The sequence below is a fragment of the Macrobrachium nipponense genome, chromosome 44 (genome assembly GCF_015104395.2).
Source record: "Macrobrachium nipponense isolate FS-2020 chromosome 44, ASM1510439v2, whole genome shotgun sequence".
Taxonomy (NCBI): Eukaryota; Metazoa; Arthropoda; class Malacostraca; order Decapoda; family Palaemonidae; genus Macrobrachium; species Macrobrachium nipponense.
In genome coordinates this window covers 40,810,618-40,823,674 of record NC_087221.1, presented here as the reverse complement: position 1 = coordinate 40,823,674, position 13,057 = coordinate 40,810,618, and the positions used below count along the sequence as shown (strand labels likewise).

General features: G+C 38.3%; 1 protein-coding gene across 1 annotated transcript in view; it reads left to right on the top strand.

The window, feature by feature from the left end:
• Window positions 1-13,057, top strand: part of LOC135204219 (ADAM 17-like protease) — a 62,277-nt gene that overhangs the window by 7,987 nt on the left and 41,233 nt on the right. Inside the window, 4 exon segments of the mRNA XM_064234325.1 lie at window positions 4,865-5,018; window positions 7,328-7,428; window positions 8,504-8,625; window positions 8,865-9,012. Of these exon segments, the coding sequence (XP_064090395.1) occupies window positions 4,865-5,018; window positions 7,328-7,428; window positions 8,504-8,625; window positions 8,865-9,012 (525 nt within the window).

Genomic DNA, 13,057 nt, shown 5'->3' with positions numbered 1-13,057 from the left:
TTAGCGTATCTATTTGTATGTATATACGTATTACAGCAATTTACTTTTATTACTGCATTACTGTGACAATTAGAATTCATGGAAACAGTTTGTAAAGGCATCAGCGTACGTGTGACGCTCCACTAGATTGGCAACGATGTGTCATTTTTCCTCGCGTCGTCTGCTCATAAGTATACATCTGAAATATTTGTAATTTTTCGGGGTTAATTTGGTTGCAAAAAAGGGTGGGATAATAGACATGAATTAAATAAACAGTTTGCAGTAAAGTTAAAGTAAATAATAAGTAAAGTAAACTATTAAGGGAATAAAGCTTTGCACCTCATTATCAGTGTTATAATCTGCTGCTCATAACTGTGTTTGCAGAGTGAGTCTTAGGAACTAGGAACAGCAATGTGGTTCAAGAGCAGTGTGGAGTGAATTGAAACCAAATGTGTATAATAACAATCAAATAAGCACTGTGGAGTTTCAGTTGTGATGGCAGTAAGGATAAAACCACCGATCACAAGATAAAAATTAATTCAGTTCAAACCATGACCCTTGAATAAAAGTTTCGTACTTTCACATAATATAGGCAACAACAAAATGTTGTTTTATTGTGCTGATTACAACTGCAATCTTGAGTAAGATTAATAAACGTTACATATGTACGCTAACATTGTTCAAATGAGAGCTGGGAAGGCTGGGAAAGATGGTGGATTATCCGTGGTTACACCGGCCAGCCACACGATTGCCACCATTGGATTTCAAAACTGCCTTGAAAACATATTTTACGAAGAGCTCACGTGCTTATACTACATAGTTCGTATGGGGCTTTCATATATCACATTAGTATGTTGACAAAACTTCAATCTTTTGAATGGTATGCCTAAAGTTGTAATTGTATTCTGTTTCACCTATTAAAAATCAAGTAAATAAGGCCTGGCCAGCGCGATGACGATGGATCGTCCGCGGTTATTTCCCCTATTAGTGAAAGTATGAAACTTTTTATTCTCGGGGTCATGGTTTTGAACTGAAATTCATTTTTACCTTGTAATTGTGGTTTTATCCTCACTGCCACCACAACTGAAACTCCACAGTGCATACTTGATTGTATTATACACATTTTGGACTTAATTCACTCCAAATTGCACTTGAACTACGCTGTGGTTCCTGGTTCCTAAGTGCTCACTCCACAAAAACAGTTACGGGTAGCACACGAGTACACGGTTTAAGAGGGGCAAAGCTTTATTCCCTTAATTGTTTACTTTAAACCAAATTAACCCCCCAAAAATTACAGATATTTCTGAAATACATACGAGCAGACGACAGCAAAATGACTCATCGTTGCCAATCTAGTGGAGCTTCACACATACGCTGATGCATTTACAAACTGTTTCCATGAATTGTAGTTGTCATAGTAACAGTAATGGTAAAATTGCTGTAATATGTTTATATACTACAAATAGATACGCTAATCTCACTTATTTCCCCGTTTATGTGTAAGCCTTATACCAGTTTGGAGGTAAACACATACCAATTGGCAACACTGTTTAAACAATTGAAGAGTGTGAAGAACGCTGGAGGTACCGTTCACAAGCAAAACTGTTGATATTTGAGTGAGGACTCTAGTTAATTTTTCAACAACGATATTTTCAAATGAATAATCATAAATATGTAAAAATATTTATGTAATTCATGACCTTATATTGCCGTTTAACTATTTATTTAAATAATTACCTAGTGCACGCTTCTTCTTCTACCAGAATTCGTAGTTTCCTTTAAAAAACCTAGTGGTTGGAAGTCTGGTGTTTTTTATTGTTGTGATGAAAGTGCCCCAGCGTCTATGGGTACAAGTGATGTGCGGATTTAGCACAGGAAATTGTAAGTTTGTTGACACAAGCGACTCTGCAAACATCGAGATGGCGTCAATCTTCAAAATATTTATAGTTGTAAGTAAAAATTTCGAAAGCGTTATGGAGGTAGTGTGCACTGCGTATGACCACACTTTTCATTACCCTCTGTTTAATCTTAAAATATAGCCTTAATTTCTAACCTTGGAGAAAATACTTATTTCGAAAGGAGATTAGAGGTCTCGAGCTGCACCTCTCACCACCAACAACTCATGACTGATGACCATCTCCGGTGTCAGGACATGTTAAAGTACTTTTTCGGAGGGTGGCCACAAACGCGGTAGTCAGTGGCTCGGCTAGTCCAGTCGGTTGTTTACCCCATACGTCAAAATGGGCGCTGTGTTCAATACCAACCCCTTGTGGATGAACGTGATAGCTTATACAAAAGATAAATATCATAAACATAAAGAAATGACGAAAGTGTAAACAGAGGGCGGTAAATCATCCTACCAGTGATTGGTGAAAACTGGGTGGCTGTAGCAGTCTTCAGTTTTAAATTTTTTTTTTTTTTTCAGGATATTGCATACTACTAATATTTTTTTATTCAGAAGAGGAACCCTGTTTATATGAAACAATCCTAGAGAGGCAATTGACTTGAAATTCAAACTTTTAACACTCGCCCCAGTTTTATACCGACACCTTTTATATAGGTGAGCGAGTCAGAGACTGGGCGACATGGCTTCCTCGCCCAGAAATAGATTTTTCCTATGTCAAAATCCCTTTTTTATTAAAGCTATTTAGTCTAGGCAGATGATTTGAATATTAGGAGTCATCAACGTGACATCATCAACAAATCTTTTCCAAACAATAACACTGCTGGTGGTCAAAAAGCCATTTCCCCTCTTCTATCTTATCAGAGGAACGTTGATCATTCAAGTTAATCTGCGCGCCTTATTTATAAGCAATGGTTCAGTTGTGTGTTGTTGTAGGATGCATGAATTGGTGGAGAAAGGGAAGCCTAGTATCCTGGCATCGTATTCCCAGTGAAAGTGACAAGGAAAGGAGGAATAAGTGGCTGGCAGCCATTAACTGTCCAACTCATGCAAGGCTTACAAAGAATTAAGATGAAAAAGAGCAGTGGGACAGAGCACTTCGTAACCTAGCTCAAATTACTCAGGAGGAACAAGTTAGAGCACTAGCTCAGTAAATGAGTAATATTATATTATAAGAACCATGACCTAGTCCCGCCGTGTCTACAGTACCAATTTGAAACATCTGCCAACCATTGCTGAGAGCAACATTCCAATAATATTTTTGTGCCACTACCAACACATGGACAAAAGTTTTCACCCATATGTATCTAATTTGTCATATCTTTCAATTGGAAGTTGATATTTATGAAATAATATAATCTTATGCAAAATATTAGAGCATAAAAGCCTTTGTGCATTGAAATATTCAGATGTACATATTTTTGTGGACATCATTTCGGAAGACTGCTCAAAATGCAGGCAATTTCACTATGTAGAAAATTTTAAACTTTATTATTCCACAACATTCCTATATTTTTATTTATTTTATATCGACATACATTTTAACCCATATACCTGCAATAAATACATGAAATTATAATTCCATGTTTTTAGAATAAAAAATAACAATACATTTCACAGGAGTAACAGTTGGGATTCACAGAAAATGGATTGAAATAAATTATCAATGAATTGCAGACCCTTCCACTATCAAGAGTCAGTGTCACAGATAGCTTGCCCTCATGTGAAAGTTGTTCAAAATTACTGAATTCTAAACCTTTATGGAAAGCAAAATAATATTTTTTATTTAAATATTTATTGTTGCCTTGGAATGTTTTTCTCTCATGGTAAGTGAAGTTAACAGACTGAAAAACTTAAAACATAAGCAACTTTGAGAGTTTTTTTTCATGTTTTGAAAAATTAATACAGCACTACATGAGAATACGTATACAATGTAATAAGCAAGAAAGAAACCTTACCCTGCCAAACATGTACAGTGTGCGCAAAAACTGGACAAAGTTAAATTAGGTGAACATGTCATCTGCCATTGTTTGCTTTCGCCCACCAGCGTACTGTGCATGCGCCAGATATGCTTCATTTTTTTTTTTTTATTTTTTTTTTTACAAACATAATCTCCTATAGGTAGGTCTCCAGCCTTAGTGTAGGCTAATCATAAGGCTAGATTATCATTAATTGACCAAATTGTTGGTAATACTGCAGTATAGTTACCCACACATCATTCTACCATTCATGATGTCTTTGGAGTGTCCAGGTGCCAAACCCCCCCCCCCCCCCCCCCCCCCCCCCCCCCCCCCTCCCCCAGCCAGATCTGGTCACAGTGGATGCACCTTTGTAGAAAAATATGTCTGATCTGATTTTAAGCAGGCCTGAACAGCTTTACAAATAAAAATAATACGTCAAGACTCAAATTTCATATTTTATGAATATATCTTGGGTACCCATAATGTCAGTATGGACAGCAACATGAGAGGGTCAAAATGGCAAGTCCAGACCTGCTGTCAAAAAGGATGCCATAGTAAGAAATGGTCAACACAGTAACCCATGACTGTAAGAACTTTGCGCTGTCCTGAAGCTCAGACTAAAGTAGATTTATCATACTTATATTGAGACCAGTAGTGGGAAAGAGATGATTCCTGGGCTGGATCACAGGACTTAAACGTGGAACGTATTTCCCTATAGAGTATTGTTGGTACAAAATAAAAATTAAGTAAATACAGAATATGGATACTTTGTACAATTTTTATACATGTAGTTGGAATATGATGATAGAAAATGCATGTCTCAGTTTCAATAAAAGCTTATAGGGTAAAATTATTGTATTTTTGACAAAGGTTATCATGATGCTGATACAAGATGTTTTCATTTCTAATTGTGTCTTTTAAAATGGATCAGTTTTTACTAGTTTTGTTGTTAAGTATTTCCTTTTGTCTTGAAACTATGACTAATAATGCACCAAATTTTATATTTTCTTTCATATTTCAGGACTATTTTGGTCTCCTCCTTATCATCCAAATTTACGATATTATGAAGTTATTGATTCTTCTGCATTCAAGCATCACATAGTCAAACGTGGAACAAAGGAGAGTAACCATCGTTTTAATAAAATAAAGGAAGTGCAATTTAATGCACTTGGAAGGTAGGTTTCTCAAGAAAAAAAAAACTTGAAGTGCTGGATGTCAATTTTTCATTACCCATCACTTTTAACATTGCCTTTTTGTGCATATCTGCAAGCTCCAAACACACTATCCTTTGAAAATGCAAAAGAACAAGACCTACTTCTCCTGGCAGATAGCTTTTTATATTTCTTAGTTGTTTCTTTTCCCCGTGCTGCCAAATGTCAGTGTTGAAAGGTGTTTTTCAGTCATGCATTAGTTCAAGTTTTCTGTGTTCTTTTTCCATGCTTAAGGATTTTTTCAGTATAATTATTTTGGTATTATAATTGTGGGTTTGTGTATTAGTTTTAGTTCTAATAGCAGTCAATTATTGGCTAGTTAGTGCGTTTAGTCCCTTTTTTTATTAGTTTATTGTTGACCATGATTGTTGTATATCAGTGTTAAGTATTTAGGATAAGTGTGTAGTAATAGGTAATTAGGTTCAGATGCTGAGATCTCACAAGTGTAATTTTAATTCTACCGGTTTCCAGCTTGGCGCTAGTAAATCCTAATGTTAAGACCGAAGGTTTGTTAGTTATGAAAAATACAAATTAGTTACAAATTTGGTATGTTTTGGAATCATACACCCATGTCTCATTCTTTAAGATCTTTTTTCTACTTTTTAAAGGTTTAGTGGTGTTTTTCTTTATATTGTCAGTGCATAATTTACTCACACATATATATGTGGAGGTGGGTATTTTCTTTTTTCCATGTACAATACTTTAAGTTTTCAACTTTCGTTGTATTGGTTTTCAAGTTGCTTTCCATTATCCCCATATATTACTATTACTACTTTTGTAGTTTGTGGTTGTCTGTACCACACTGTGTTATTGTAATTTTTTTCATTGCCTGAGTTGCCTGCAACAATGTTGCATAGCATCTGCTTAATTTACTAGATTTTTTATTTTGATCATCTTTTTACCATGTCTACATAGGTGTATTCTTTTGCAATATAAATTATGTGACTCCTTTAATTAAAGTTTAAGAGGTCCTTTTTATTTTTGTAGTCATTTTTGGGTCTGTTGTGTTCCCTGAATCTACTTGTGAGATTTATCAACATGGGTCTCCTGCTCGATGAAAGTTTCATGTTATAGTAGGAGGTGATTTATGAAGGTACCAGGAGATCTCTGTTGAAGTCTTCTCTACTTTGAGTTCAGAGTTGTTCCATTGATTCCAAACCCTCCAGAAGCAACCACTCTGTGAATCCCAGCTGCACTTATGCCTTCAGTCATGGGGAGCAGTATATATTCTGTTGTTTTCCAAGGATTAGAATGTAGAGTTTGTGCAGATGCACAAGCAGGTTATGTTAAGATAGTAAATTTGTATTGAAATATTTTTTTTATTAAGTTCTAATACTGTACATTTAATAATGTATAGCAAGAGTACGTATACTGTACAGATATATTTTTATATACAGTACAGCACCCTACTATAACCCTGGCTAGCCTATGAAAATATACATTGAAAATAAAAAAACTTTATAGAATCCAAGGAAATAGCTATTACATATTCATTATTTTACAAGTGTATATTAAACACAAAACAACCAAAAAATATGTCAAGTTAATAAGCAAAGTGTCTTGTTACAGTACTTATACCAAAATTAGTTCAAGGGCCATATAAGTGCAATGCTAGCACACTTCATATTCACCACACCTGTGCCATGCTTTTTTTAGCAGTTTTCTAAAATTCATTGCATTGTCATGTTTTCAAAACAAAGTTCATCTCTGTATTCGCTCGAGGAATGATAATCCATTTCTGCTTACCTGCTGGTCACACTCTTTATAGTTCACGCAACTGACAACAGCAAAGTCTGAACGGTTTATTTGTTCTCCATAGATTTGTTACCTACCTATATATGTAATACATTTTTAAAATATAAACACACACTGTCAGTATGTGCCAATATCTTTTGGTTAAGGAGACTAACAGTCCTAGAATATACTATGTCTTATTTTGTTGGTTTTTATTGTTATTACTAATCTATAATTGATATTTATTCTTGTTGGACGTGATTTGTTGTTCTATGTAGTTTATTATCTACATTTAATTTTTTCTTCCCAGTCCAGCATATAGCTGTATATTTTCTGTACATTTTTTACCTCACTTAGGAAAGAGATATAATTTTTTTGTTAATCTGATCTACTCTTCATTCACAGTTAGTTTATATACACATATTCATAGTTTTTTATCTGTAAACATATACTATAGTGTTAAATTACATAAAGCAATTGCCTGCCATTCTTTTGTAAAATGTTTTCACAATGTTCTTTTACTTTTTGGCATTTTGCAGGGATTTTCGGCTGATTTTGAACCCAAGGAAAGGACTTCTACATCCTCTTTTTAAAGCTTATGCCATAGATGGTGTTGGCAATGAAAGAGTAATTCATGTGGGTAAGTTTAGAATTTATCCATACTACGTATACAGAATATGGCACTGTTAGATGGCAGACAAAAAATTTTATGTCAACAGGTAACATGCACCCTTTATCTGCCTTTTGCAATGGGGCAAAAGATATGTAGTGCTTTAAAATGAAGGGAAAGATGAGAAATTTAAGTTCAGCAGGAAATGAATGAAACTCAGATTATTAATTTAGTACTTACTTGTTTGATTCGGTGTCTGGTAAATGTTGTTGGTACATGTACTCTATTTTACATTAACTTTAAACTGCTCTTTGTGGCTGTAAAAAGTAATTTAACTGATTAAACCAAGTGGTGCAAGATTGATCAATGGAAAGGTTATTGTCTCATGAGCTATGATGCATTTCTTGAAGCTGATCACTGTTTGTAATTTTATATTTGTTTGTACAACATACAATATGTTCTGACTCACTCTTGAGAGATTAAAAAAAAATTCTCCTAATCAGCAGATGATCAGTTATTTTGGTTTGTACTATTTTGGCAAGAAATTAATTTGATGACTTTCAAATAAAGCTCTCATGGAGTTTTTGTGGTTAATCAACTTCCTATACATTTGTTTTATTGTCTGAAGAAACCTGAGGTTGTTCTCATTTTATTTGTCTGTCCTTATCTTTAAGTTGATGATTTCTTGATTTGCACTGTCTCAAACTGATGCACTCTTAATCTAGAGCCTACGTATATGATAGCTAAAAGATTACATGTTATAGTCTCCATCATGTAAATTCTTGTCAAGCCTCGTCATTTGGAAACTCGAGGCTGAATGAAAACCTTTTTGCTTTGTACTCTCAAGTTTGTAAGGAAAGGGCAACTTCATTTATTTATCTAACATTGGATAAGTTACATTTTGTAGGTTTTAGGAGTCTATGATGATTATGATAATTTGAGAATGTATTCACAATACTAATGAGTTAAACATTAAAACCATAATATTCACACAGGAGACTTGCATTTACAAGTTGGCAAAGAACCATAACTATTACTATTTTTCTAGTTTACCCTTACTGATTATGTTCAGCTCATCAATTATTTGTTTTGGAATGCTCAACAGATCATGAGAATTTCTATGAAGGACGTGTGTTTGGAGAAAAAGTCTCAGAAGTTTCAGCTCACCTTGAAGATGGAATCATGACTGCAACGATACATACATTGGAAAATACTTACCATGTGGAGGTTAGACTTAGTTTATGTAAATGCTTGATGTCCTTTGGATGAGCAGTGGGGGATGAGATACCATGTTCTAGTATTTTGCATTTATTTTGCCAGGCCTTGTATTTTAATGTCAATTCTTGTCGTTTGATCATAACTTTTCTCTAGCTATTCATATCTTTACCAGCATTTTAATTAGGGCTCATATACTACGTGTAGACATCAGAGCAATATTTCTTCATTGAATGAATTATTCATTGCAGCCCTCATGGAGACATATCCCTGATGCCAAAGCTGAATCTATGATAGTTTACAGAGGCTCAGACATAAAATATAGCTGGGAAGATCAGCATCCAACCCTTCAAGGTCGTAGGATGTGTGACTTTGTAAAAGAAGGAAATGCAACAACAGGTACGTGTTAGTAGATGTCTTTTGAAAGCTTAAAAACTCCTGAATCATTGTGATCATTTTCACCTCTGTGGTAGTGTACACCAGATTTGGTTGTGACTGTATAAGCTAAATTTGTAAGTTTATGTAGTTCTTCGTAAAACATTTTTTCTTATAAATTAAAAATAAAGCTTTAAATTACATCTGAATCCAGTAGATATAGAAAGATTTTTTTTCAACGCCATTCGCTATAAAAACTTGAAATGTATATCTGCTGGGAATGCCTGTAAAAGCTTAAACTAGCATTTCTGACTTAGGGTTACTAAATATTACAATTGACAAACAGCCAGGAGTATTTGTTTTATGTCACCCAGTATTCATTGCCTTGAGATTTATTTGTGGTGGCTCAGATAAGTATCAAGAGAGCATATGGATACTAAAAATGCACAATGAAGGTGCTTGTCAATGAAATCAAAACAGTTTGTACTTTTAATGGCTCAAAGGCTTTAATTGCAGTGGGATTGACTTTAGGATGTGTTGTAGCCGGTAGACAGTACAAGCTTCAGCTGATGTTCCAGACTTGGTAGATTCATCTTCTTCATCTACATTATTGTTCCAGACTTGGTAGATTCATCATCCTCATCTAATTATTCCTCATCTCTTCCTTTTTAGCATCCTTCCTATAGGGTGTTAGTGCTGTCAGTGCACCTCATGCTGTGTACTGTAGGCAATACTTAGGGTTCTTTTTAGTATTTTTCTTAGTTTTACATGTTTAACAGTATAAGAACATTGCAGTTGAAAGCTTTTAGCAGTTTTGCCTCATAAGAACCCTCTGAATTAAACCACAATTCCAAGACAGTAGGTTATAAGGTCTGATGTATTCCATGTACTATGTCTTATTGGTCTATGATTAAATATCGGAAATTTATTGCATTTTAGAACTTGCAAAAAAAAGTAACCAAGTTATTTGTAGTATGACTAAGAAGGCAGGAAATTTACTGATCTTTGGTGTTAAAGTTTTGTGAAAATGGAGTTGGTACTGTTAGTAAATCTCTCATTTGGCTAAATTTACAAAAATGATACTTGTTCACACGCGAACAAACCCTTGGTCTTAACAATAGGATCATTTCTAGCGCCTAGCTGGATCCGGTTAAAGTACAGGTGAAAGCAAGGAATCTTGTGATATCTGGCAACACATGCGTAGATTGGGTGAAGAGTGGTCAAGGACTACTCGCCTATGCCACCGCGTCAGTCTTTTCTTTAACTGCCTGGGCGAGAGTCGTGGTTAACCTTCTTGGCCTTTACCCGGTTCATTGCCCGTTTCACTTGTGTTTAATGTGTGTGTGGCTGATATTACGGCTTCTTCTGCTCCTTCTCGGCCTCGTCAACGTGTGTGCCCCGGAATTCCAGGTTTTCCGTGTTCTCGTTTTTTGGCTTCGGCAGCGACGGATCCCCACATCACAAGTAGCAGGTGCCGTTCTAATTTTTGAACTATAACGAATCCTAGCACAGAATGCCAGGCATGGCTTAAAGAGCAGTGGAAGTCTTTTTATAGCAGGAAAGAGCACCGGAGGGTTTCGACTCTTCCTTCTTGGGAAGGTTTTCGCCTCTTCCCAATTGTGGAATAATGGATATTTTACTATGCAATTGCTGTACGATTCATTTCCATGTGTTTAATAAAATCATCTATTGTGAACGCATCCGCATGTGTCGCCCTGTATCATGAACCCCGCACATGTGCATGGCTATTCTCTTGCTTCTCTTGGCGCGAACTGCACGCCCTGCAGAGCCTCTGTACATATTTACCTTTTGCTGCTTGGAATAAACAAATCTACGACTCAGGATATCATTTCTCCCATCCTGCAATCTTTCGTCTTCTATTGCAAGACATCACCACCTATCACCATGGCGCAGTGAGTAGGATCATTCAGCATTTTCAAGGAACACCGGAATCAGCATTCAAACCCAGCCGCCATTACCCCTTGGTCGCCTTTGGATTTTACAGTGCTAGTGCGGTGCCTTATGATACGTTCATGCAGCGTTTGTTTGGCAGTGTCCAGTGGCAGTGTAATGTCAGTGCTTTGATTTTAGTGGGTTGTACTTTTCTTGTGCCTTGCCCCAGCTCTACGGGTACCCTTATTTCCATACCCAGCTACAGAGCCCGAGGCATGTCCACCCATGCTCATCATTTGCCATACACTGCCGAGTGCCGAGACTGCCAACTCTTTTTCAACGGTCAAGTGGTCGCTCCCCACTCCCCACCCGACCGCCCACCCCCCAGAAGCCCACCCAGCCCACTCTCCACCGCCTGCCAGTATTCGCCGAACAGTTGAAGAATTATTGACTGTAACTTTTTAATGTAAACTGTAGAAAGTCTTCCTCATTGTTTCTTCTCTTCCTTTAAACTGCAGTTAACATTGCAGAAAACTGCTCTTAATGGCTTCTGCTTCACATCAAGACGAGCCTGGGGATATGCAACACGACCAGGACCCTGAGGACCGCCAGTTGCCTTCACACCCATCCTCACCAACAGACCATCGAACACTTCCAGGTTTTGCAACGCTGGAAACCCCACCTTTGCTGTCACCGCACCTGAGTATACCGCCTCCCACAGCTCCAACACGGAGTTTAGGCTCCTCATCAGTACCTGGAGGAATTCTCGACAGGCCGAGTTGGCTGCATGCGGAGAGAGGAAGAACAACGTCGTTATGAAGAGGATTTACGCCACCAAGAGGACAACTTGAGAAGAGAGGAGGAAGCTCAACGTTTCACCGTATTGTTGCAGCTACTTAGCGTCAATTCAGCCCAGCAGCAAGCAACACCAGCAGACTCACAACAACTTCCCATATAATCCTCAGTGCCATCGTCCACCCAGCCACCACCCCCACAGAAAGCCATCGCCCAGACCCCGCTGCCCTTACGTCCTGATGCCACATACCAAGTGTTTAGGGAATGATGTAGACGCTGGGATGACTACAGTGTGATGGTGGACCTAGGGTCATTACCTACCAGGAAACAAATGATACAGCTTTGTATGTGCCTCAGCCTGGAGACCCAAAGAATACTCGAGCACACACTCAACGTACCACCAGACACGGATCGGAGTGTTGATGAGGTCTTGAATATTCTCCAGGAACACCTCAAGAACTTGCGGAATGAAGCTCTACAACGCAGGGACCTGCTCTCCTGCAAGCAGAGGGAAGGGGAAAGCTTCAGCGACTTCTACGTCTGACTGAAGCATGTAGCAGAGAAAATCGACGTCTGTCCTGGCCATTCTGCTGTGTGCGAGGGGACTCGGCTGAAGATGATCGGGTTAAGAGACGAGGAGTTCACTCAGAAACTCATTGCCCTGGACGCTGCAGCTTCATTGGCCACCATGGTTAACGAATGTCGCTCCTATGAGGCCACATGGACAGCCACTACCACCATACGTGCCCCTCCTAAATTGTGTGCCGTCTCCACTTATAAAAAAATCAAAGGACATGGCAACAGGGGTTCTACCTCACTACCAACCCCTAACAAGGACACTTTATGCCCTTCCTGCACAAGGAAGCACAGCTCAACAGGAAAGTGCCCAGCCAGCGACAGTGTATGTGTAAACTGTGCAGCAAAGGACACTGGCGCAGGACCCCCAACAAGGGCCCCCCAACATCCCCAAAGCCCCGCCACAGCCACATGCAGACACTGCGGCTGAGTGGGGCCACTATAACAAGTACTGCCGTCAGCAGATGAACGCCAAGCAGGGCGGCCTGCCCAATGCCACGCCCCCTTCTAGCAAGCCCTCTTAACTGTCGCAAATTCGAGACCCCTTCTTCATCAACTGACTCCTCACCATCACCTATATCCATCGCCCTCACCTACAGGGGTGAGACATCGAAGATAATGATGCTGCCTGACACAGGAGCTGATGTATCAGTGATGGGCCCCCAGCACTTGGAACTCCTCCATATTCCCAGGTCTGAGCTACAGCCTTCCGCCACATCAGTGACACTCACGGCAGATGGGTCAAAGATGACACCGGCTTTAGGTACCCTTAAGGCCACCCTGTCCTTGGCCACACGGTTCTGCC